The sequence below is a fragment of the Geotrypetes seraphini genome, chromosome 8, assembly GCF_902459505.1.
Source record: "Geotrypetes seraphini chromosome 8, aGeoSer1.1, whole genome shotgun sequence".
NCBI classification, from domain to species: Eukaryota; Metazoa; Chordata; class Amphibia; order Gymnophiona; family Dermophiidae; genus Geotrypetes; species Geotrypetes seraphini.
Window position 1 is genome coordinate 39,348,866 of NC_047091.1, and position 27,158 is coordinate 39,376,023.

Genomic DNA, 27,158 nt, shown 5'->3' on the forward strand with positions numbered 1-27,158 from the left:
AGAGGGACTCCCCGGTGTACTTGACATCTGTGATCCTGGTGGTTTTGATGTCCTCTTTAATGTATAGTGCTACCCCTCCACCTAGCCTGCCCTCTCTGTCCTGACGAAGTATATTGTAGCCTGGTATAGCCATATCCCATCCATGTGAGTCCGTGAACCAAGTTTCGGATATCGTCACCACATCCAGGTCGGCATTCCTTATTTCAGTCTCCAGTTCCAGAATTTTATTGCATAAACTGTGTGCATTAACATACATGGCCCTCCATACCTTGTGTTTGCCAAATCCCTGTGAGGTGTTTCCTTCCTGGGTCGGTGTGACTCCTAGAGAACTGTTTGCAATGTGGGTTCTTACCTCGGACATGGGAGCATAGTGTCGACTCACCTCATCAGGATAGTTCCTTTCTGCACCAGTATGTGAGTGGGTACCCTCCCCCAACTTACCTAGTTTAAAGCCCTACGAAGCAAGCGGGCTAGTCGATGTCCGAAAACGTTCTTACCTCTACTGGTCAGATGGAGTCCGTCTGGTCCCTGAAGTCCTTGTAACGCCTCTCCATGATGTAGGAATCCGAAGTTCATATATCTGCACCATCCCTGTAGCCACTCGTTAGTCCTCCGGATACATTCATCTCTGGCTCTGCCCTTGCCTCTAACTGGGAGGATCGATGAGAAGACCACCTGCGCTCCTGTCCGCTGCAGTCTCTCTCCCAGGGCCCCGAAGTCTTTGGTGATGGTCTCCGGGGTGTTCCTAGCAGTGTTGTTTGTTCCTATGTGGACAAGAAGCATCGGAAAGTGGTCTTGGGGCGTGAGTAGTTTATCAAGACTGGCGGTGACATCCTGTATCTTGGCTCCAGGCAGACAGCAAACCTCCCTCAATTGTATATCCGGTCTGCAAATTGGTCCCTCGGTGCCCCTCAGCATGGAGTCCCCAATGACTATTACTCTGCGCTTCTTCTTCGGGGGGATTCGGTCAGTAGATGGAGCTGTGTGTTGGGCCTGCCCCTGTTCTTCATTGGTAGTTCCTTCCTGAAGAATCTGGAATCTGTTCCTCAGGGTGAGATGAGGGGTTGACGTAGAGCTGCCCTGTTGGGAAAAAAAGAAGGAGATGTTTGCCTGTGGAAGAGATCACCAGCTGCCAGGAGTCAGTGCCGCCAGCCATTTCCTGTATTCCAATTGTTGGTTTCAAAGCTGATGATTTGGGTGTCTCGAGGATGGACTTGTCGTGGGCCTGCTCTGTGGTTTGGAACAGCTCCTGAGCGACTTCGTCGATGTAGGCCTCGTCCTCTCGGATGCTTCTCAGGCGTTGCACCTCCTCCCTGAGGCTCATCAGTTCCTGCAAGAGGGCTCCATCCAGCTGAGCGGCCTCCTCAGTCTCTTCTGTCTGCGTGGAGACTGTAGTGTAACACCGGGGGATGGCCTCGGTCTGCACGGAGACCTTTGTCCACTGTCCCAGGTCCTCCTCCATCTGCACGCAGTCCGTGGTAGCCTCCTGGATCCCCATGGTGACTGGAATGCTGGTCTTGATAGTAGACTTGGCGCTTCTAGTCCTCCCTGCCATTTCCAAGGTCTGCCTGTCAGTAAATTAGAGAATTTGAGAAAAAAAAAAAGATTAGAAAATCTATCTGAGAGTTAGTGCGAGATTTTGAAAGATTAGGGTGTCTGAGATCTGGAAGATTGAGATGTCTGAGAGGTTTAAAAGATAAGGGTATCCGAGAGGGTGGTTGTCTGTGAGCTAGTATGAGAGTTGTACGATGAGGGTGAAGGGATAAAAGGATAGGGTGAGTGAGAGGTTTGCTTGTTGCTCTAAGGTATCCTTGTTAAGTGTAGTTTGGCTCTTCTTAAGGCTCTTCGCCGGGCGCCGAACGGCTGTGTTTCCTCTGTATCTGCTGTGTGTCCTCTGCGCCTGCTGTGGTCTCCTTCAGTGGTGGCTTGTCCCTTCTCAAGGCCCTACGCAAAGGCGCTCTCACTAAGGCGAGCGCCTTTGATGCTCGCCTTCGACGCGCACTGAACGGCTGGGCGCCGTTGGCCCCTCCCCTTTTAAGGAGTAGCTCCGGTCCTGCTCTGGTGATGTCGGAGGGGTGGGCAGAGCTAACTCTCGCCGCTGCCCCTCACTGTCTCCTGCCTTCTCCCTCTGCCTCGCGGTTCTCCTGCCTCCCGACTCTCCCTGGGCAGTGATCTCTCCTTACTTCTCTCCTGCTGCCCTGCTCTCCCCGCAGTGATCGCCGTTGGCCCCTCCCCTTTTAAGGAGGAGCTCCGGTCCTGCTCTGGTGACGTCGGAGGGGTGGGGAGAGCTAACTCTCGCAGCTGCCCCTCACTGTCTCCTGCCTTCTCCCTCTGCCTCGCGGCTCTCCTCTGCTTTGTGATTCTCCTGCCTCCCAACTCTCCCTGGGCAGTGATCTTCCTTATTTCTCTCCTGCTGTCTTATGTCCATAGTACTCCCAGTGCCTCTGTCTTGTGTCCATAGTGCCCCCAGTTCCCCTGTCTTGTGTCCTTAGTGCCCCCAGTGCCTCCGTCCTGTGTCCATTGTGCCTCCAGTGCCTCCTTCCCGTGTCCATAGTGCCTTCAGTACCTCCATCCCATCTCCATGGTGCCTCCGTGCCTCTGTCCCGTGTCCATGGTACCCCCAGTGCCTCTGTCCCGTGTCCATGGTGCCCCCAGTGCCCCCATCCTGTGTCCTTAGTGCCCCCAGTGCCTCCGTCCTGTATTCATAGTGCCCCCAGTGCCTCCTTATATCCCTCCCACTACCTTCTAGATTTTGGTCACCCCAAAGCCAGCCTGCCTGTCTACCTATCTCCCTTCCTCCCTGCCACGCTAAAGCCAGCCAGCTTGCCTGCCTACATCCTGCCCTCCCTGCCGCGGGAAAAAAAAGCGCCTCTCTCCTTCCTTTCCTCCGGCCCGCGCCACTACGATCTTACCTCCCCCTGCCGACAAGAAGTCTTTCCCACGTCAATTCTGACGTCGGAGAGGACATTCCGGGCCAACCAATCACTGCCTGGCTGGCCCAGAATGTCCTCTCCAACTTCACAATTGACGTCGGAAAGACTTCTTGTCGGCGGGGGGAGGTAGGATCGTAGCGGCGCGGTCGGGGGAAAGGAAGGGCAGGAAGACCCGGACCTATCCGGCTGTGCACCCCCCCAAACCGTGCACCCAGGGCGGACCGCCTCCCCGCCCCCTCTTGATACACCACTATGGCGAAGACCTCTGAAATTGAGATTTTAGTCTGTGAAATTAGTGATTCTTCTGTTATGGGCTCTCTGCTGTATTCTTTTTTTATTGCCCTCCAAATAAATGTTTATTGGAATTTTTGCACAATACTTATTAAATACCATTCTGTATTATTGTTAGGAGATTTGAATCTCCATTTAGGGTGGGGCCATGTGTCCAGGTTTTCTGTAGAAAAATCTGGTAATGCTACTTATCAAGCTGCACATTTAATCAGATAGATGTTAGAAGAATAACTAAAAAAGATGGAATAAAGCTGTCCCATTCAGGTAATTGGTCCTTACTTCCATGGTCGTATCATTTTCTTTTGGATTTTACTTTAAATTGGAAAGAACGTAAAACTGCTGTTAACGTTAAACAAGAAAAAGTAGAGGTTGAATTTAGACAGAAAATCCAAATAGAAACATTTTGGAAAGGTATTGACTCTGAATTTTATGATAAATACTAGTCTTATAGCCCGTTACATTAACGGGTGCTAGAATATATGTGTATGTGTCTGTCTTTATTTCTTTCTCTCTCTCTCTTTAGCCGCTTTCCTTTTTTCTGTCTTTCTTTTTCCTTGGCTGTCCATCACCACCCCTTGCCTGCTCCCCCTGTCCATTGTCCCTTCCTTTTACCTCCCCTGTGTCCACTACCACCCCTTCACTTCTCTCCTTATGCAGCAGCAGCCCTTTTCCCTTTGTTTTACCTCCCCCCTGTCCAGCAGCAGCTCTTTCCTTCTCCCCCTGTCCAACATTAGGCCTCCATTCCTTTTTCTTCACCCCCCTGTCCATCAGCACCTCTTTCCTTCTCCCCCTGTCCAGCAGTAGACATCCCTTCCTTTTTCTCCCCCCTGCTTCTTATCCCTATGATACACTTACCTTGCTCTGCCCCTGATCAGAGGTTCCTGTCAGCCGCCCAATTGCACCCATTGGAAAAGTTCCCTCTGCCGCTTCCCGCACCCCTCCTGACGCGACTCCTGCTGTCTTTCTTTCTGTCTGTCTCTGTCCCCCTTTGTCTGTCTGTCTTTCTGTGTATCTCCCTGCCCATCTGTCTTTCTTCTTTTCTTTCTGTCTCCCTTCCTCCCTCTGTCTGTCTGTCCGAAGCAGCATTCCCTCCCCTCCATTTCCCTCCTCCCACACCAGTTCCCTGTGCACCTGCCCCTGTGTCTTTCTTCTTTTCTTTCTGTCTCCCTTCCTCCCTCTGTCTGTCTGTCCAAAGCAGCATTCCCTCCCCCTCCATTTCCCTTCCCCCACACCATTTCCCTGTGCAGCAGCATTAGCGTTTCCTCTACCCCCCTTTCTCTTCCCGCGGTCCCGACTATAAATGCAGTCCCGAGTCCTTTGCCGCCCCCCTTCCCTTCCCATGTGCCTGACTACACATGGCGATTCAAGCAGCGTGTGTAGCAGTCTTCACACGCTGCTTCGGGTCCTTCTACTGCCCTGATTTATTCTGGCACGTCCCTGATTATAATCATCAGAGATGCGGCAGAGCAAATCATGGCAGTAGAAGGGCCTGAAGCAGCGTGTGAAGACTGCTGCACACGCTGCTTAAATCACCAGTCGGTCCCGCGGGAAGGGAAGGGGGGGCGGCAAAGGACTCGGGTCCCGGGCAGCGGAAAGTTGCTGGACTCTTCGGTGGGGGTGCTGAGCAGCCGCGATCCCTCTACTCTCAGATCCCCCCTCACCCCCCCTCCCGCTGGAGGAACGGAGATCGGCGGCTATCTGCGGTCCCGGCTTGTGGAGGCGATCGGTGGCTGATGACGTTTAAGCGCGCATGCGCACTCCTGCGACCACAGACATACTGATCACGGAAGCATGCAAATAGGAGTGCGCATGCGCGGCTAGCCTTTTATTATATAGGATATGGTTCCAATAGATTTAATTGATAATTGGAATCAAATTGCTTCTTGTTTATTAGATAAATTTACTCTATTACAAAGGAAGAGAAAGAAGATTAGACATAATGAAGGATGGTTTACTGAAAAATTATGAAATTTAAAACTAAATTGTAGGAAGTTACAACATATTTTGAGGAAAGATAATACTAAAGTGAATAAAAATAGCTGGAAGATAGCTATTAATCATTATAAATTACAAATTACTATTAGGAAAAGGGAATATTGTGCCTAACAAATGGGATTGGAAGAATTGGATACTAAGAAGATATTTAAGGTTACAAGCTAATTGATATCAGTAGAAAATAAGATATCTACTTCATCTGAAACAGCACTGAATGCTGAAAATGTAGCCTTATATTTTGTAAGCAAGGTGGAAAAATTATATCTACAACTAAACCAATCTCTGATCAAAAAACCCCAGGATCTACTAGCAGATATAGGGCTCCTTTTACAAAGGTGCATTAGGGCCTTAAAGCACGGAATAGTGCGTGCTAAAATGCCACGCATGCTAGCCTCTACCGCCTCCTCTTGAGCAGGCAGTAGTTTTTTGAGTAGCACGTGCTATAGCACACACTAATCCGATCCATGCGCTAAAAACGCTAGCGCACCTTTGTAAAAGGAGCCCATAGTTTCAAGTTTATTACAATGTGTTCTACCGCCTTTAGTAATTTCTAGGTGGTGTAAAATAGTAAAATTATAAAATATAGTAGACAAATATTAACACTTACAGGTCGGACAGAGAGACATAACATTATTTATGCTAATTACTTTTGATTACAAGGGGTTAGGGGGAAGAACTACAATTTTAAATAGGAAAGGACATTTAAGGTTAATACGCTAGGGAAGGTGAGAATTCCATTTGTGCAGGAGATAAAGAGAAATAAAGAAATTCATAAAGCGAATGCATCCTTGAATAAAAAGGTCTTCAAATTCGATTTAAATTTATCCAGAGAGGTTCTTTGCGGAGATAAGAGGGGATGGAGTCCCATAATTGAGGCATTGTGACTGAGAATATGGAGGAGCGTGTAGTGTTCTAAATTATTTGTTGTGGTGCGGGTATTACTAAAAGGTTCTGATTTTGCGATCTTAACGTTCTTAAGGGTGTGTATGGGATTAGCAATCTGTGGATGAATTCTGGCTGTTTGGAGGTCTTTGTTTTACATTACATTACATTACATTAGGGATTTCTATTGCAGTTCAAGGCGGCTTACAAAAGATTTATAAACGGGGTTACAATGGGAGAGCAATTGATTTACTAGAGTAGTAAAGAGTAGATTTTTTGACAATTCTCGGGTTGTTAAGATTAAGGCAGCTTACAAAAGATTTATAAAAGGGGGTTACAATGGAAGCACAATTATCATTACTAGGGTAGTAAAGAGTAGATCCTTTGTCAATTTTAGCATTGTTAAGAGTACGTGTAGTTAGGGCTGTTTCAGGAATTTCTTGAAAAGTATAGTTTTTATTTCTTTTCTGAATGTCTTGTAGTCTGGGGTGGTCATCAGAAGGTTGGAGATCTGGTTGTCTAGTTTTGCGGCTTGAGTGGCAAGGAGGCCGTCGTGTAGTTTTGATCGTTTTACTTCTTTGATTGGAGGAGGTATGAATGGGGAATGCATTTTTCTGTGTCTGGTTGTGGTTGAAGGCTAGTAATAAGATTTTATAGCTTATTCTGTAGGAGACAGGTAGCTAGTGAAATTTTATTACTAGTGGGGTTACGTGGTCATATTTTTTTTATTTTGTTAGAAGTTTTATTGCCGTGTTTTGTATTATTTGTAGTCTTCTTAATTTTTTTGAGTTGTACCTTTATAGAGAGTGTTACATTAATATATAGGTTACTCTTCATTTTGAAAAATTAATATCTAAATATGCAAATCTTATTGTCAACTAGATTCTTGCCCTCAATATTTGATGAAATCTCTACCTCAAAATTTTAAATATGCTTTATGTGAGTGAAATATAAGTACTGTATTGTATTGTGTTATACTGTTTTTACTAATGACAATTTTAAGTTTTGCCTTGATTTTTACTTTGGGGGGTAAAAAACTCTGTGAATTTTTATCGAGAGAATGAATGTGATCCTCTTAGGATTTGCAGAATGCTGAATTTAAGGCTATCTTGAGTCAGCTAGTGCTTAGTGATACTTGAAGGTAGTCCTTGCCTATTTTCAGGGAAAAAAGAACTAGGAAGTTGCACTTATTAACTTGCATTTAATGTATTTATTGGGTTCTAAATCTCTGTAGTTCAGCCCTGTCTGATTAACAGAAAAATGTAAATTTGTTTAAAAAAATCTATTTTCTCTTTTTCCAGCTCTATGCTAATTTTCCCCTTGTCATGCAATACATACCTGGACCTCATTTGCGCCTTATTGAAAATATGAAGCTTATAAAAGAGTTTGTCAAAGAGAGAATGAAAATGCATCAAGAATCCCTGGATCCTAACTTCCCTCGGGACTTTATCGACTGCTTTCTCATCAAAATGGAGAAGGTAATGATCTTTATGATACTCTGAAGTGACAACTGCTAGGAAAGTGATCTCACAAAAAGGAAAGGTAAATATTATTCACTGCCATACCACAGCAGGGACTTTTCCAACTGTTGCAAACTCAGAAATAAAGGAAGAGTGTAATTTTAAAACATTTATTTATTTGGCTAAAGTCTGTCTGCCTTTCCAATAGTCATAAAGCAGACAGTGTCAAGCATAGTTCATAATTATTATAATTATTACATGGCTCAAAAACATAAGAACATAAGAATTGCCGCTGCTGGGTAAGACCAACTTTTAAAAAAATTCTTCTCCTTCTGTGGTCCATATCTGCAAGAAATGATCACCCAAAGTCTCTCAAGCAATACTGTTCCAAAATCTTAGAAATCAGCTCTAGCAAAAAATCAAACCCTGGACCCAAGTCAAAGTGCCAATTATCAACCCATTGCTAACTTACCTTTTATCACCAAACTTACCGAAAAAATTGTCTTCCATCAAATCTCAGACTTTTTGAACAAACATTCTTCATCCAAACCAAACTGGATTTTGCCCAAACTTTTCAATGGAATTGTCCCTGCTAGGCCTTACCACTGCCATCTACTATTATCACAACCATAGGAAATCTGTTCTGATTTCCCTCAACTGCTGCTTTTGACACGATCGATCACGATTTACTCTTAAACCATCTAGAAAATAGCAGAATAATTGACTCAGCCCTCCTCTGGTTTTCCTCTTACTTCGTAGACTGAAACTTCCAAGTTCATTCAAAAGGAGTTACTTCCCCTCCTATTTTCCAATCCTATTGTGTCCCACAAGGGTCAATTCTTTCTCCCCTATTATTCAATGTCTTCTTAGCCCCTCTTTTGACTCTCGCACAATCCATTGGCTTCACTCCCTTCGTTTATGCTGATGTTATTCAGCTCCTTCATCCTATTGATCCTTCCAATCCCAATGACATTCCAGAAATCAACATCAAATTGGACAAGATAGGCACATGGCTTAAAACCAATAGACTTTCACTAAATATAGCTAAATCTAGAGGGATCCTATTCCCAGTCAAAAACAATGACTCTCTAGCAGGACAAATATCTATCCATTCTGTTCCTTTACAAATCGAGTCCAAACTCAAACTTTTAGGAATCACCTTTGACAAATATCTCACTTATGATCAGATTAGTGCTTTGACTAAAAACTGCTTCTACAAACTTTGTCTAATCCGCTCCATAACCTCAGTTCTAAAACCTTCCTCCATTCAAATCCTTATTCACTCTCTAATCATCTCACATATTGACTACTGCAGCTCACTCTATCATGGAATAACCCAAAAAGAAACTCGCCGAATACAATTAATTCAAAATACAGCAATTAGACTCATCTACAAAAAGAAAAGATATGACCATGTTACTCCCTTGCTTCGAGAATCCCATTGGTTACCAGTTTCTTATAGAACTTACAAAATTCTTCTCTTAGCCTTTAAGATCAAGACTTCTCATCAGATAGCCTTCCTAGATAAATATCTTACTCCACATACTCCATCCAGGGCCCTCAGGTCCATTAACCAGAATCTACTAACAGTCCCCCAATTAAGGATATCTACTATACTAGAAATACAATTTTATCTGTTGTTGCGCCCATCCTTTGGAATGCAATGCCATCAAACCTTTGATCTGAAAATTCCTTAAATAAGTTTAAGACACTCCTTAAGACATTCCTTTTCAAAGAAGCTTATCAAAACCCCAACTGAATCCCCAAATAAATACTGGAAAACAAAAACACTTCTAAGAAGCGATACCCTGTCCTTTCCTTCCATTTTACCCAGATTTCTATTCCGCCATTACCTTTCGGTTCAAAGCGGATTACAAAAAGAGTTATGGAAGGAGGGTTACAACGTTAGATCAGAGAAGGTTTCCAAGAGAGGGAAAAGTAGGATCTGGGGTTAGGGAGGGGATGGTAAGAGGGGGATTAAGCTTTAGCATGGTAATAAGCTTTATTAAGGGATTTCTTGAAGAGTATAGTTTTTATTTCCTTTCTGAACATCTTGTAGTCTGGGGTTGTTGTCAATAGGTTGGAGACTTGGTTGTTTATCTTCACTGCCTGAGTGGCCAGTAGTCCGTTGTATAGTTTTTTCCATTTTACTTCTTTGATTGGGGGGTAAGTGAATGGGGGGGTGTTTTTCTATGCCTGGTAGAGGTGGTTTGGATGAGGCAGTCGTTTAGGTAGGTTGGGCTGTCTCCATTTATAGTTTTAAATAGTATACAGTAGAATTTAAATTGTATTCTTTCCTGGATTGGAAGCCAATGAGAATTGATGAATGCCTCAGTAACGTGATCATGTTTTTTCAATGAATAGACGAGTCTCAGAGCTGTATTCTGAATTGTCTGTAGTTGTTTAATCATTATTGCAGGGCAGGGGAGGTAGAGGATGTTGCAATAGTCTAGGATACATAGGATTAGAGATTGTACTAGGAGCTGAAATTGTGTTTTTTCGAAGAATTTTCAGACTTGTCTAAGGTTTCTCATAACTGCGAAAGATTTCTGTATTGTTTTGTTAATTTGTGGTTGCATGGTGCAGCCTGTGTCAATAGTCATACCTAGAAGTTTTAGGGTGGTTTGCAAAGGGTAGTTGATAGAGTTGATTTCTAAGTTGGTTATGGTTGGGATTTTGTTATTTTCTAGGAGGATGAATTTAGTTTTGTCTGGGTTGAGTTTCAGTTTGTGGTCTTCCATCCAAGTTGTAACTGTAGCTAGAGTTCTGTGTAGTGTGTCTGACATTAAGAGCATTGGTTGGTCGAAAGGAATGAGGATGGTGATGTCATCAGCATAGCTATAAGAGGATAGGTCTTGTTTGTTCAGGTAAACGCCAAGAGAGGCCGTATATAGGTTGAAGAGAGTAGGGGACAGTGGGGACCCTTGTGGAATGCCACAGGGGTTGGACCAAGGTTTGGATTTTTCTTTGTCTGATTTTACTTTGTATGTTCTGGATTTTAAGAAACCTTCAAACCATGAGTATACTTTATCTGAGATGCCTATTGAGTCCAAGATTTGCAGTAGGATGTTATGGTCTACCAGGTCAAATGCTGCCATCAGGTCCAACTATATGAGCATCATTTTTTTTCCAATGCTGAGGTGTTTTCTTGCTGTGTCGATAAGGGAGCCTAGTAGTGTCTCTGTGCTGAAGTTAGTTCTGAAGCCGGATTACATGGGATGGAGTAAGTTATGGTCCTCGAGATAGTTGGTGAGGAATTTGGCTACTAATCCTTCTGTTAGTTTGATATATAGAGGTATTGAGGCTATTGGTCTGTAGTTGGATGAAAGGTCTGTTGGTCCTTTTGGGTCTTTTAAGATTTTATTTTTATTTTTATTTATACAATATAATTTACAAATCTTCCCCTCCCCTCTTCTTCCTTTGTTTCGTTTCCTTTGTAATCAAGTCTCTGTCTTGACCCTCTTCCCCCTACTTCCATAGAGATTTTATCTTCTCCTATACTTAGAGTTAACTTTTATTTTAAAATTTTATTTTTTATTTTCTATTTTTATCTTTTTACTATTGTAAACTGACCAGACACACGTGATGGTCTGTATATCAAAATACTAATAAACTTGAAACTTGAACAGTGGTCCATCGTGCCAAGCAGTCCACTCACGCGGCAAAGACCAGTGCCCTAACTGAGTCTAGCCTTATCTGCGTACATTCTGGTTCAGCAGGAACTTGTCTAACTTTGTCTTGAATTCCTGGAGGGTGTTTTCCCCTATAACAGCCTCCAGAAGAGTGTTCCAGTTTTCTACAACTCTCTGGGTGAAGAAGAACTTCCTTGCATTTGAACGGAATCTATCCAGTTTTAACTTTAGAGAGTGACCTCTTGTTCTCTCTACCTTGGAGAGAGTGAATAACCTGTCTTTATCTACTAAGTCTATTCCCTTCATTATCTTGAATGTTTTGATCATGTCCCCTCTGTCTCCTCTTTTCAAGGGAGAAGAGGCCCAGTTTCTCTAATCTCTCACTATACGACAACTCCTCCAGCCCCATAACCATTTTAGTCGCTCTTCTCTGGACCCTTTCTAGTAGTACTGTGTCCTTCTTCAAGTATGACGACCAGTGCTGCCCTCAGCCATCTCTTTTCCAAGCTGAAGAGCCCTAACCTTTTTAGTCTTTCCTTATATGAGAGGAGTTCCATCCCCTTTATCATCTTGGTTGCTCTTCTTTGAACCTTTTCTAGTGCCGTTTCTTGAGATAAGGGGACCAGAATTGAACACAATACTCCAGATGAGGTTGCACCGTAAAATGAAACAGGAGCATTATAACATTATTAGTCTTGTTAACCATCCCTTTTTTTAATAATACCTGTTTGCTTTTTTGGCTGCCACTGCACATTGGATGGAAGGTTTTGTCTTATTGTCTACAATGATACCCAGATCCCTTTCTTGGGTGCTAACCCCCAAGGTGGACCCTAGCATCCGGTAACTGTGATTTGGATTATTCTTCCCAATATGCATCACTTTGCATTACATTAAATTTCATCTGCCAGTCTTCCAATTTCCTAAGGTCTGCCTGCAATTTTTAACAATCCACATTCATTTTAACAACTTTGAACAGTTTATTGTCATCTGTAAATTTAATCACCTCACTCATCGTTCCAATTTCCTAGAACAGATCCCTGCAGCACTCCACTGTTTACTCTCCTACACAGAAAAAAATTGACCATTTAACCCTACCCTCTGTTTTATATCCGATAACCAATTCCTAATCCACAACTGAACTCTGCCACCTATCCCATGACTCTTTAATTTTCTCAGGAGCCTCTCATGAGGAACTTTATCAAAAGCTTTCTGAAAATCTAGATATACTATATCAACTGGCTCACCTTTATCCATGTGTTTATTCACACCTTCAAAGAAGTTATCAAATTGAGTAGTGTTTGGGTATTTGAGGTCTTGGGAAGAAATCATTTGAATTTTGCATCGGTTTGTTCTGCGAGTTGCTATTATTATTGTTTTGAACAAATTGCTATTTTCCATATTTCTTTTGGATTATAATTGTTTCCACCATTTTGCCTGGCACTGAAGTCAGGCTTACCGGTCTGTAATTTCTCGGATCTCCCCTGTAACCCTTTTTAAAAATTGGTGTAACATTGGCCACCCTCCAATCTTCAGGTACTACAGACGATTTTAGCGACAGGTTACAGATCACTAATATCAGATGAGCAATTTCATGTTTGAGTTCTTTTAATACCCTGGGATGTATACCATCCGGTCCAGGCGATTTATCACTTTTTAACTTGTTGATTTGGCTTAGTACATCTTCCAGCTTCACCGAGATTTCTTTCAGTCCTCCGCATCATCACTCTTGAAAACCATTTCCAGTTCAAGTAGATCTCTTACATCTTCTGCAAAGACTGAAGCAAAGCATTGAGTCTCTCCGCTATGGCCTCTGAGCACCCCTTTTACTCCTTGATCATCCAATGGTCCCATGGATTCCTTCACAGGTTTTCTGCTTCTGATGTACCTAAAAAAACTGTTATGAGTTTTTGCCTCTTTTGCAAGTTTTTCTTCATATTCTTTCTTAGCTTTTTTTTTTATCAATGCTTTGAATCTAACTTGTCAGTGCTTATGTCTTTTCTTCTTTTGGATTCTTTTTCCATTCTTAAAAGATGTTTTTTTCTGGATCTAATAGCCTCTTTCACTTCACCTTTTAACCATGCTGGCTCTTGTTACCTCTTGTTAACCATTTTCCTCATTTTATCATAGTCGCCATTTCGAAAATTAAATGCTTCTACAGTAGATTTTTTTGCGATGTCACTCCTGGTATCAGCTCAGATTTGATCATGTTATGATCACTGTTTCCCAGTGGACCTAACTAACACAGTTAACTCCTGTACTATGCCTTGCATTCCACTAAGGAGCAAATCTAAAATAGCTCCCCTTCTTGTCAGTTCCTGGACTTGTTGCATCAAGAAGCAGTTATTTATGACATCTAGGAATTTTACCTCCCTAGCACTCCCCAGTGTAACATTTAACCAGTCAATGTTGGGGTAATTGAAATCACTAAATACTCCAAACTAACACTCTAAAGCAACTTATTAAAATGACCCCCCTGCACTAATACTAAGCACGCAAGAAGGAGAAATTTAGAAGTGCCAATCAACCACACACACATTCATCAAAAAATGAACAGAAAAAACAAGGAAAAGAAAAGAAAAAAGTGGAGAAAAAAATCTCAGTCAGGCTTCATGGGTTCAAAATACTCCTCTTTCTCAAATAATAAATTGACAGTCAATCAGCAATACCTTCTTCCATTCAAATTGTGCAAAAACAGATCTTCAAATTGCAGAGAAATACCACAAAGGGTACAATTCAAATAAAGCGAAATCGGAGGCAAAGAAAAAAAGCAAACACTTAGCTGCTAATAAAGCAATGTCGCTTATGCCAGTATCCTGATATCTCCTGGATTGCACACAGGATATATTTCATGCTAAGCAGACATTGTTAGCACAGGATCCAACAGGGAACTTCCTTGTTTTGCCGAAGCTGCGTCAGGGGTCTTGCTTTGCTACTTCCAAATGCACTGTAAAAAACAGTAGCTGCAAGCGCACTACTTGTACATAGAATGGCGCCGGGGATAACAGACACCAGCATCTGCCGTGTTGTTCTTTGGCTATGGCTCGATGTGGGCAGAGTCTGTGTAGCTTTTTTTTACAACAGACGCTGGCGTCTGTTATACCTGGCGCCATTCTACACTCAAGTAGTGTTACTGTGGTAATTGAAATCACCCATTATTATACTGTTACCCAATTCTCCAGCTTTTCTAATCTCTGAAAACATTTCTTCATCTGTCTGCTCATTTTGTCCCGGGGTACGGTAGTATACATTTATATTCCTTCCCTTCACACATAAAATTTCTATCCATATGGATTCCACACTTCTATCTGTCATGCAGAATGTTTATTTAATTTGATTCAACATATGAGGCAACCCCCCCCCCCCCCTCCAAGTTGATCTACTCTGTCCTTGTGATATAATTTGTACCCAGGTAATATGGTGTCCCATTTATTATCCTTCTTCCACCAGATCTCTGAGATGCCTATTATATCTACCTAATCATTCAGTGCTATTTACTCTAACTCTCCTATTTTATTTTTTAGGTTTCTAGCATTTGTATACAGACACTTCAAATTGTGTTTTTTCCTTGTAACTACAGGCTGCTGAGAAGACAGGGAAAATTTGAGTCTTTTACTCTGTCTTCCTATCTACTGGGACTCCCTAAATATCCCTAAATATACCTCACACTGAACCATCCGCTTCTGGGTGACTGTCAGCTTTCCCCCGAATCTCAGTTTAAAAGCTGCTGTATCTCCTTTTTATATGTTAGCACAAGCAGCCTGGTTCCATCCCAGTTAAGGTGGAATCCATCCTTTCAGAACAAGCTTCCCCTTTCCCAGAAGGTTGCTCAGTTCCTAACAAATCCAAATCTCTCATCCCTGCACCATTGTCTCAACCATGCATTGAGACTTCGGAGCTCTGCCTGCCTTGTGGGTCCTGCGTGTGGAACTGGGAGCATTTATGAAAATGTTACCCTTGAGGATCTAGATTTCAGCTTTCTACCTAAGAGCCTAAATTTGGCTTCCAGTACCTTCCTCCCACATTTTCCCATGTCATTGGTACCTATGTGTACCAAGCCAGCTGGCTCCTCCCCAGCACTATGTAAAATCCTATCCATGTAATGCATGAGGTCCACCACCTTTGCACCAGTCAGGCAAGTGACCAGGTGATCCTCATGCCCACCAGCCACCCAGCTATCTACATGTCTAATGATCGAATCACCAACTACAACAGCTGTCCTAATACTTCCCTCCTGGGCAGAAGCCCCTGAAGATACATCCTCAGTGCGAGAGTATATTGCATCCCCTAATGGGCTGGTCCTAGCTACAGGATTATTTCATTCTTCACCAGGGTAATGCTCTCCTTCTAGGAGACCTCTCTCCTCCAAAGCAATACAGAGGCCACCAGACTGGAGGTGGGACTTCTCTACAACACCTCTGTAGGTCTCCTCTATGTACTCTCTGTCTCCCTCAGCTTCTCCAAGTCTGCTACTCTAGCCTCAAGGGAACATATTTGTTCTCTGAGAGCTAGGAGATCTTTGCAGCGAGCACACACATATAATTTCTCGACAACCGGGAGAAAATCATACATGTGACACTCAGTGCAAAAGACTGGATAGCAAGCCTCTTAGTTCTAAAATATTCTCTGCAGAAAAGGGGACAGGAGGAAGGGAATCAAATGGTGTGGGGGGAGGGCAGGAAAGGGAACTGCCAAAGGAGCTTTGTTGCATCAAGGAGTGGTGAGAGGATCAGGAGGACTAGTATCTTCTTATGACAGGTCCTTGTCACATTGGAGGTGGGACGGAGGATGCAAATTCAGAGGTTTTATTTTAAGACTGGAACATTAAGAGGAAGGAGAGTTGATCACCAGTCTGGGGACATATACATAGTTAGCTAGGTTTAGACTGTCTACTTCTGCTTTTGGCACTTAAGTTCCCTTCCTTTTTTTTCCCCTGCTGTTGAATGCATTTACAGATGCGAAATTTAAGCACTGAGCTCTGGCCAGATTTGAATATGATCAATCTAGCTGTCTAACTCAGAGCTAAGCATCTGGCATCTGATTGAAAACTTACATCTAAGCTTTTCCCCCATAGTTACAGAATGGGAGAAAAAGCCTTAGGTGGCAATTCTATAAAGTGGCACCATGATTTAATGTCCCAATGCCATGCACTTAGTGCTAATTCACTTAGTGCTAATAGCATCTTGGCTTTAAGATTCCATAATAATAATAATAATAATAACTTTATTATAGAATACTAGTGTGAGTAGGCATCAATAGTTACGCCAACTATTGTAATGTTGACACCTACTTGTGCCTTGAAGTGTCTGTAACTTATAGTATTCTATAAATGACATGAATTTCTCAGAGACATGTCCATGACCCATCCATATGCCACTCATGTTGATGTCCCCTCACAGCGCATTTGTTATAGAATAGCAGTTAAGCACTTTTGTGTATAAATGCCAATTAATGGAGCCAATCATATGTGCATTATTCTATAACTTAGGCGCCCTATTGGTGCCTGTTTTGAGGTAACAATTTATAGAACTGATTTTCACATAAATAATGCCCTGTGTTTGCCTAGAAATAACACTACACTCAGAGAGAAGGAAGCAGTTAAGGTCTCTACCAACCTAGCTAATTTCTCAGAATGGTATAGGTGAGCTGTGACAGATTCAAAAGAACAAAAAAGCATTGTTTGTCATCAGAATCCTAGACTGCTGTAAAAAATGAAGAAGTTTCACTTTAAATTTTAGCCAGTGCAGAAACTTTGAGCCCACTGAGTTTTAGGCAAAAGATTAATTTTATTTGGAAATCTTGCTCACTCCCACTTTTTCTGCAGGAAAAGCAGAACATGGCCTCAGAGTTCAATGAAGATAATTTGGTGATGAGCACCTTAAACTTGTTCTTCGCAGGGACAGAGACTACCAGCACCACTCTGAGATATGCATTCTTGATACTCCAGAAGTACCCAGAAATTACAGGTGAAAGCCTCAAAATATTTATAAAAAGGACAGGCAATACAAGGAACAGCATCCCAGAAGAGGTGGAGATACAAATATGATATCAGAATTCAAGAATTTTTAGAGAAGGCATTGCTATAGATTCAAGGGCTAAAGTTCAGAATGAGCATAGAGGATGGGGATTAATGGGGGTATAGTCTGGGATGAGCATAGAGTATCCTCAGTGGTATGGGCAAGTGCAAGGTAAAACTTGAGATCAATTAGGAAAGAAAGGAGAGATTGGAGGAGCCTTAGAGGTTTGTATCTTCTGCAGTTCCAACATTCTGCTTATAATTTGTTTGGCAGGTCCTGCTGAATTTCCATGGGTCAGAATACCCCAGATGCAGGATCTTGGACATATCTGTGTTAGTTTTTAGATGGTAAAGCCAATCAGATGGTATAATGACTTCAGGGAGTGGGGGAGGGGGGCAGAAAAATTAACAGAAATTGCAGTTTCCTCAGGGAATGATCCATATTTAAAATTAAGTCATAAGGATAAATATGGTTTAATGGGGAAGAACCAACATAAATATAGCAAAAAGTATTTTGCTTTAGTAATCCATCAGAATTCTCTGAAGGTTTGGATAACACTGATACATTCATGGGCAATGGTTTTTTTTAGATAGTTTCTAAGTTTCCAAGTTTTATTAAAATTTGTTGAAACGCCTATCATGAATTCTAAGCATTTTACAATATTAAAAACAAAGGGGAGACTTACGAGGACATATACTGTAGACAGGACAAATTAAGGACTTAAAATAAAAACAAAAGGCAAGTTTTGGTGAAATACAATATTTACAGGAAAAGCAAACATAGAGAGGGAAGAAACATGAGGAGGGGGAGGAAGAAGGTCCTCTTTGATAAAGAGGCTGGAAGTGCAGAGAGTGTAGGAAAAGGAAGAGGTAAAAGGAAGAGGTTATTACTCAAAGGCGTCTTTGAAAAGTTTATGGCTTTGTGAATCTTGATGTGGTAGTGAAAATGTGCATAAAATGGAACATATTTTACAAGACCAAGTTTGTATGTGTATTTAGTAAGTAAAATATATTTATCTCTGCTCAATGGGAAAAACAGAAAATATGCAAAATATGTGTAGGAGATACATGTGGAAGTTAGCAAAATACTGTATCAATACATACAAATGCCAGTGGGTCATAAAAGTGGGGAAATATGTTGAAAGCAGGTCCAAATAAGGAACACATGCATGAACCGAGTGACCATGAGGACCCCTGGCTGTGGAAGATACCTGTGTAGCACCTTGTAGCCACACTGCAGTCCGGGACCGGGACTCTACAGCACTCCTAGTGGCTAGACATAGGGAAAACAACAACGTGTGACCCAGCCTGGACTGGAGTGACAAGAGGAACTCAACAAAAAACCACAACCACAGTTGTGTAATATAACATAACTTTACTTTCAAAAAAAAAAAATAAAAAGGATGGCGCAAACAAAATAGATAGTGCTTCTTGCAAAAGGATCATAAAGCAAAACAAAACACAAAGAACAATCAGTCAATAATAGTTCAGGATTCCTCCTTTCCAAACAATAGTCCTTTAGCCTCCTGAGATCTTGCTCTCTTCAGAGCTTCTTTTCTCAGGGCGCTCGCAGCCTGCTCCCAAGCAGGTTGAAATGCAACAATATAGTTCTCTGCTCTGGTATGTGTAAAGTTCATAGTTCCCAAAACGGAAGCTTCCAGCAGTCTTTAGAGCACTCCTGGGAAATAAAGAGTGTCCTAGGTTTGCCTTTCCAAACAGCTTTACAAAACAGCTATCAAAATTCCCTCCCTGGGTGTTTGCAAACCTCACCCAAAAAGACACACTCACAGCTTCAAAGATTCAAACAAAAATGCAGAGTCCAAAAAGAATTCAAACAAAAACTCACAGTCAAAAGGTCATTTTTGGCACCTGGTAATTAATCCAACTTCCATGGATTCAGGATATTCCCCAAGCTCCTCAGGCAGACTCTCTTGTAATTCCATAGGAGTTTCTTCCTCCAGCGATTGCAGATCCAGTGAGTCACCAGCCTCAATTACCTCCATGGGTGTACAGCTCTCACCTCTGCTTGGACCAGGGGGGTCATTGTGGAAGAGGAACCTTATCCTTCTCCCTAGCCTGCCTAACTGTTTGTCCCTAACTGCTGCCTTTTCTAGAGCAGGGGCACGCCCTGATCTAGCTGAGTCAGCTTGGACCTGCATAGCTCTTGGGATCCCCCGGTGGTGACCTGGATATCGGATACCTGTTGAGTTCTTAGTTCTACCGGCTCCCCCTTGTGGATAACAGGTGTTCACAGCCCCTGACTCTGGAGGATTAGTAAGCTCCGGGGAATCAATACAGTGACCAGGCCGGACTTTGGGTATTTCTTTCCTGAGCTTTCTACCCCCTTCTTGGCTGCCCTGCTCAGGACCTCGTCAGGCACAGCGTCTGATGGATCACATTCCCCCACACTAAGCAAATGTTTATCCTGGGAACTTTGGGATCCTACAGCGTTTTCAGGGATGCGAGAAAGTATATCAACATTAGTGTTCAGATGTCCTGGATGATGAACTACAGAGAACCTAAAGGTTTGTAAGGCCAGGTACCACCTCATCAGCCGAGCGTTATTGTTCCTCATGGTACCTAACCATTTTAGAGCAGCATGGTCCGTGACCAAAGTGAACGGTCGCTCCCCCAAATAGTGCTCCAATGTCTGCATTGCCCATTTTGCAGCTAGATACTCTAACTCCACTGCTGCATAGCTTCTCTCATTGGGGTGCAACTTCCTACTCAGATACAGAAGTGGGTGTTCCATGCCCTGTTTCTCCTGACTGAGTATGGCCCCCAAACCACAACCAGATGCATCCGTTTGCAGGATCAAAGGCTTAGTGTAATCAATAGCCGCAAGGACTGGTTGCCTACACAAACTGTCCTTTAGATCCTGGAAAGCTTCCACACTCTCTGTCCCCCATTGTAAGGTGTCTGGAACATCTTTTTTTAATAAATCAGTGAGCGGGGTCGCCCTGGTAGCAAAATCGGGGATAAATCTCCTATAGTACCCTATTAGGCCTAAAAACCCTCGTAACTGTTTTTTAGTGCTGGGTTGGGGATACTCCCGAATGCATTCTACCTTGTCCACTAAGGGTTTGATGTGTCCTCTCCCCACTGTGTACCCCAAATATTTGACCTCTCTTTGACTGAGAAAACACTTCTTGGGGTTAACTGTAAACCCCGCCTTCCTTAGTGAGTCTAATATCGCCATTACCTGTTCAAGGTGCTGAGACCAGGATGGAGAATATATGACTATGTCATCTAAATAGGCGTAGGCATGGTGCCACCTTAGCACCTCGTTTACTGCCCTTTAGCATGTAGCAGATGCCCCATGCAGTCCATACGGCATACTGTAAATTGGTACAGTCCTTAGGGAGTGCTAAAGGCGGTCTTAGGCTTAGCATTCTCTGTCAGGGAATTTGCCAATATCCCTTGGTTAGATCAATGGTGGTAAGGTATTGGGCCTGCCCTAAACGATCTAACAACTCATCCACACGCGGGTATAGGAAAAGCGTCAAACTGAGAGACTTTGTTGACCTGGCGAAAATCTATGCAGAAGCGTGGTGAACCATTGCCCTTCGGGACAATCACAATGGGGCTATACCAAGGGCTTTGCGAGGGCTCGATAACCCCTAGTGTAAGCATTTCCTGAACCAACTCCGTAACTAGTTTTTTTTTCCTTCCGACAGTCGATAGGGTCGCACCCTGACTATCTTACTAGGCCTAGTTATAATATCGTGAGTTACCCCCTTGGTACACCCCGGAATAGAAGAGAATACGTCCGCAAATCTCTTGACCAGGACTTGCACTTGCACTTGCACTTGTTTGGGTGGAAGATAGCTCTGTCCCTATATTAACTTTTTCTACTTGCCCCCAGTCCGTAACTTGGGGTCCCAAATCGTCCTCCTGACATCTTTGTGCCACGAGGGCTAAGACCTCTCTATCCTTCCATGGTTTTAACAGGTTCACATGGTAGGTTTGTATCCGGTCCTTCTCGTCCTTAACTTTGTAACTCACAGGACCTATTCTCTCAACAATGTTGGCGGGACCCTTCCAATGAGCCAAAAATTTATGGGGATCAGATGGTACCAGTATTAATACTCTGTCGCCCACCATAAATTGGCACTCCTTTGCTTTCCTGTCATAATAAACCTTTTGTTTCTTTTGAGCCCATTCTAGATTTTCTTTGCCTAACTTGACAACTTGAGCTAAATTGTGCCTTAAATGAGACATATAGGATATAACATCTGTACCCACCTCTTCAGGAGGGTCCCAACCTTCCTTGACCATGTCTAGCAGACCCCTGGTTGCCCACCCGTATAACATTTCAAAGGGGCTAACCCCCAGAGAGTCTTGAACCCTCTCCCGGGCGGCGAATAGAACAAATGGTATAAAGAGTTATCCCCCAACCCTTTCTTGAGAATATGCTTCAAAGTCTGGTTGAACCGTTCCACCATCCCATTCGCCTGTGGGTGATATGCAGAGGTCCTTTTGTGTCTAACTCCCAGATCTTTCCAGAACCCTTCCATCTCCTTAGATAGGAAATTGCTCCCCTGATCTGATAATACCTCTCTAGGGAAGACTATTGCGCAGAACAACCCCATCAATTCTCTCATGAGTACCTTCGAGGATGTTCTGCGTAGGGGAAAGGCCCACGGGAACCTGGTGGCAACATCCATAACCAGAAAGATGAAACTATGTCCACTAAGGGTCCATTCCAAAGGTCCTTTGATATCCATAGCCAGTCTCCTAAGAGGTTCCTCTACTACTAGAATGGGAATAAGTGGAGCACGCGCTGGTTTACTAAGGGCCAACCTCTGGCAGGACAGGACCTACAAAACTCCTCTATCTTCTGCCTCTGACCTGGCCAGAACCTGCCTAGAACCTGTGTTTGTGTAGCCTGAACCCCTTTATGTTCAGTTAATGGAGAATCATGAGCAGTCTGCAGAATGGACCTTCTGAACCCCTTAGGGACCACCAACTGTTCTCTTACTTCCCCTGGGTCCTCTGCTGCTTTACTTTCCTTATAAAGGAGCCCCCTTTTCATTCAAAACCCGGTGTGTCCTGAGTGGAGTCCTGTAGCCTGACTACATAACTCTTGCAATGAAGGGTCGGCTCTTTGTTCCTTAGCAAATGTGGGAAAAGTATTAACTATTTCCTGAGGCAGTGTTGAAAATTCTTTCTTCTGTCCAGCCTGCCTCAATCTTTGCGCCCTCTGCTGCTGTTGCCTCCTTTTTTGTGCTCTCGAGGCCCTTGCCTGTCTCTGAGTGGGTCTCTGCACAACCCCTTCCCTAAAGGGAAATACCCTTCCTAACTCTACCTCGGGCTCCAGAGTGGATAAACTCTGAGAACGAGTGCTCACCAATCCTTGTTTAGCCCCCAGACATTCCTCCAACCCGGGCCAATCCTGCTCCAAAATCACTCCATATGGGACCCCCGGGACCAGGGCAACAGATACCTTATACACCCGATCTTTATGAAGGATGGTGGTAGGCCTAAGTGAGTAGTGTGCACTGTCCCCATGGATACATTTAATCATAATTTTCCCTGCTCGTGAGGATTCCTTTTCCCCAGGAAAGGCTTTCTGCCAGAACTGAACAGACAGCATAGATTGGTCTGCCCCGGTGTCAACGAGAGCCTTAGTGACCTGACCCCCTATCGATACCGGAATAATGTATTTCATCCCTGTTCGTCCTGCGGCAGAACAAGTGCCTAACATACTATGCCTCTCCTGGGTGTGAGGCCTAAGAGAAGGAACAGATGAATCCTTGCGAGGGAGTTTCCTATTACACCCCTTGCCTAAATCCCTTGAGTTCTTCCTAGGTGTATGATCCGGTAGGTGACCTGTGCCTTCCCCGGAGGGTTCTTGTGCATCGAGATTAGGCCTCTGCCACTTCCAGGACCTGACCTAGGGTTTTACAATTTTGCCTTTTAACCCAAGATCTAATATGCTTTGGGATAGCTTCCAACAGTTGTTCTTTTACTATTTCAGTAAATAGGGCCCTGGCATCATTCAGAACCGGCTGCAGCCATTTTTAAGCCAATTTGGTAATACACTGAAGCAAAGCTTTAGGCCTTTCTGAATGTAGCTCTGAACTTTTGTCTATAATGTTCTGTAGTGAAGCCTAGATAATCCAATATTACATTACATTACATTAGGGATTTCTATTCCGCCATTACCTTGCGGTTCAAGGCGGATAACAAAAGATTAATTAAAAAAACCAGTGTTACAATGGGAGAACTATTGAATAGCTAGAGAGGTAAATAGATCTTTTAAACATTTCACGGGTTATTAAGGGTAAGGCTGTTTGCAAAAGAATTAAGAAGGGGGTCACCATGGAAGCTCTGTTGTTGTTACTAGTGAAGTAAAGGGTAGATCAATTGTCAGTTTTAGAGTTATTAAGAGTACGTGATGTTATGGCTGCTTCAGGAATTTCTTGAAAAGTATAGTTTTTATTTCTTTTCTGAATGTCTTGTAGTCTGGGGTGGTCATCAGAAGGTTGGAAATCTGGTTGTCCAGCCTTGCGGCTTGAGTGGCTAGGAGGCCGTCGTGTAGTTTTGTTCGTTTTACTTCCTTGATTGGGGGAGGTATGAATGGGGAGTGCGTTTTTCTGTGTCTGATAGTGGGTGCTTGGATGAGGCGATTGTTCAAGTAAGATTTAGGGTTTTAAATAATATGCAGTAGAATTTAAATTGGATTCTTTCTTGGATTGGAAGCCAATGTGAGTTGATGTAGGCTTCTGTGATATAGTCATGTTTTCTCAATGAGTAGATGAGTCTCAAGGCTGTGTTTTGGATTGTTTGAAGTTGACTAATCATAGTAACAGGGCAAGGAAGGAAGAGGATGTTGCAGTAGTCCAGTAGACGTAGTATTAGGGATTGTACTATAAGTTGGAATTGTGTTCTTTCAAAGAATTTCCGGACTTGTCTCAGATTTCTCATGATTGCGAAGGATTTCTGAATTGTTTTGTTTATTTGCGGTTGCATGGTGCAGCATCTGTCTATGGTCATGCCAAGTAGTTTTATGGTGGTTTGGATGGGATATTTGATTGCGTTTAGTTCTAAGTTGGTTGTGGTTTGGACCTTGTCATTTTCGAGAAGGATGAATTTGGTTTTGTCTGGGTTGAGTTTAAGTTTGTGATCTTTCATCCAGGTTGTGACTGTTTCAAGTGTTCGGTGAAGTATGTCTGTCATGGTAGGTTTAGAATGATCATATGGGATGAGGATGGTGATGTCATCTGCATAACTATAGGTGGTTATGCCTAGATTGTCCAGATGTGTTCCTAGAGAATATGTGTGCTTTAACTACTAGATAACTATTGGCTTGCTCTGGGCCTAGAGTCTGGAAAGCTGCTAAAGTCTCCCCGGCCAAGCAGGATAATAACCTGTACACCCATTGCTCAGGAGGCCAACCGGCAGCCACAACAATACGTTCAAATGAATTGAGGAAGTCATCCGGTGAGTCCCCAGGCGCAATCTTGCACAGATTCAAATGAGTAAGTGGGTTAAGTCCTACCGGAGCTGGTACGGGTATGATTGGTAGTGACTGTCCCTCAGGCTGTATAGCAGTCTGCTGTAGAATCTGGGAAAAGACTCTGGTCTGGTCTTGCATTGATGAAATCACTTCCTCGTGCTGTTGCTTCATCACCTCCTGGTTCACTTGCCAGCGCTCCTCACTAGACTTTGGTATCACTTTCATGTCTTCACATTGCCTCTGGCGCTCACCGGCCAACACCTCCAGCATCTGGGCCTGCTCCATGATGAGGTCCTGAAAGTTAAACAAACAAGAAAAAACAACCAAGTGTGGCCGTACAAAAGAAGAGTTTCTCCCCCAATAGCCGCCCCCAGTTTCCAGTCCTCCCCAACCAGCACCACCTTATCCTCACCAGCTACCCCCCAGGTACTCTTACCCGAAGTATTAGTGAGTCTGCGCCTGTGTGCTGATTGGGTGCTGCCTCCGGTCTGGAACTGGGCTCCGGCTCGGTCAACTGCTCTAATGGGAGCTCTGCTCCTGCTTGGTCCTCTCTCCAACTGGAAATCAGCTCCAAACTGTTTCCCCTCACGGTTAGGATGTCGATTCCTTCCGGTTTTGGACTTCAGACTCCTCCTCCCAGATGGGTCATAGGAATTCCAGAAAGTGGTAAGCAGATATTCCAAAGCAAACATCAAACAGTCATAAGACCACCATAGTCCAACACAAAAATTAGGTTGATAAAGTTCTTTCAGCAATATCATCAAAATCGAGCAAAAGACAAACTTTTTTTTTTCCAAAATTGCAGTTCCTCAGTGTCGCCTGCAGGAGGTGCAATATCTCACTTCTGACACCAAATTATGTGTAGCCACACTGCAGTCCTGGACCGGGACTCTACAGCACTCCTAGTGGCTAGACATAGGGAAAACAATATGTGACCTGGCCTGGAGTCACCCTGCAGGACTGGAGTGACAAGAGGAACTCAACGAAAAACCACAACCACAGTTTTGTAATATAACATAACTTTACTTTCAAAAATAAAGATAAGAATCGCGCAAGCAAAATAGATAGTGCTTCTTGCAAAACAAAACACAAAGCACAATCAGTCAATAATAGTTCAGGATTCCTCCTTTCCAAACAATAGTCCTTTAGCCTCCTGAGATCTTGGTCTCTTCAGAGCTTCTTTTCTCAGGGCGCTCGCAGCCTGCTCCCAAGCAGGTTTAAATGCAATAATATAGTTCTCTGCTCTGGTATGTGTAAAGTTCACAGTTCCCAAAACGGAAGCCTCCAGCAGTCTTTAGAGCACTCCTGGGAAATAAAGAGTGTCCTAGCCTTTCCAAACAGCTTTACAAAACAGCTATCAAAATTCCCTCCCTGGGTGTTTGCAAACCTCACCCAAAAAGACACACTCACAGCTTCAAAGATTCAAACAAAAATGCAGAGTCCAAAAAGAGTTCAAACAAAAAATCACAGTCAAAAGGTCATTCTTGGCACCTGGTAATTAATCCAACTTCCATGGATTCAAGATATTCCCCAAGCTCCTCAGGCAGACTCTCTTGTAATTTCATAGGAGTTTCTTCCTCCAGCATTTGCAGATCCAGTGAGTCACCAGCCTCAATTACCTCCATGGGTGTACAACTCTCACCTCTGTTTGGATCAGGGGGGGATCACTGTGGGAGAGGAACCTTATCCTTCTCCCTAGCCTGCCTAACTGTTTGTCCCAAACTGCTGCCTTTTCTAGAGCAGGAGCACGCCCTGATCTAGCTGAGTCAGCTTGGACCTGCACAGCTTTTGGGCTCCCCCGGTGGTGACCTGGATATCGGATACCTGTTGAGTTCTTAGTTCTACCGGCTCCCCCTTGTGGATAACAGGTGTTCACAGCCCCTGACTCTGGAGGATTAGTAAGCTCCAGGGAATCAATACAGTGACCAGGCCGGACTTTGGGTATTCCTTTCCTGAGCTTTCTACCCCCCTTCTTTGCTGCCCTGCTCGGGACCTCGTCAGGCACGGCGTCTGATGGGTCACAACCTGCTGGGAAAAACATGAACCCAGGTCATATTCATGTAATGATAGCCATACAGTATCTTCTATCCAAGCTCTGGTAGCAGAGAAAAATGTGGAGATCTCCTAATTGCCATGCTGGGTGGCATTTATATAGCTTTTCTGGCACTGCCTAGGTCATCCATAAGGCACCATACAGAACCATTTACATATGGTTCAGGCCCTGCAATATATACTTTACAGGGAAAAAGCAAAAAAATAAAAAAGGAGAAAACCCCCTACAAATGTATACAAGTTCCTTGAAATACGGTATATGCAGCACACCCCAAGAAACAAAGTGGCAAACGATCCACAAGATCCAAAACAGTAACAAATTGGAGCAGACCAGTGTGATAGAGTTAAATGAGATTATTCACCATAAGCAGATCAAAGAATAAAATAAGCAAGTCAGTCTCTAACTCCCTCTTTTACTAAGCCATGGAAGAGTTTTCT

General features: G+C 43.4%; 1 protein-coding gene across 1 annotated transcript in view; it reads left to right on the forward strand.

Annotated features, from left to right (window-relative positions):
• Positions 1-27,158, forward strand: part of LOC117364857 (cytochrome P450 2G1-like) — a 245,215-nt gene that overhangs the window by 155,217 nt on the left and 62,840 nt on the right. Inside the window, exons 5-6 of the mRNA XM_033954561.1 lie at positions 7,403-7,579; positions 17,015-17,156. Of these exons, the coding sequence (XP_033810452.1) occupies positions 7,403-7,579; positions 17,015-17,156 (319 nt within the window). The remainder of the gene's footprint in view (positions 1-7,402; positions 7,580-17,014; positions 17,157-27,158) is intronic.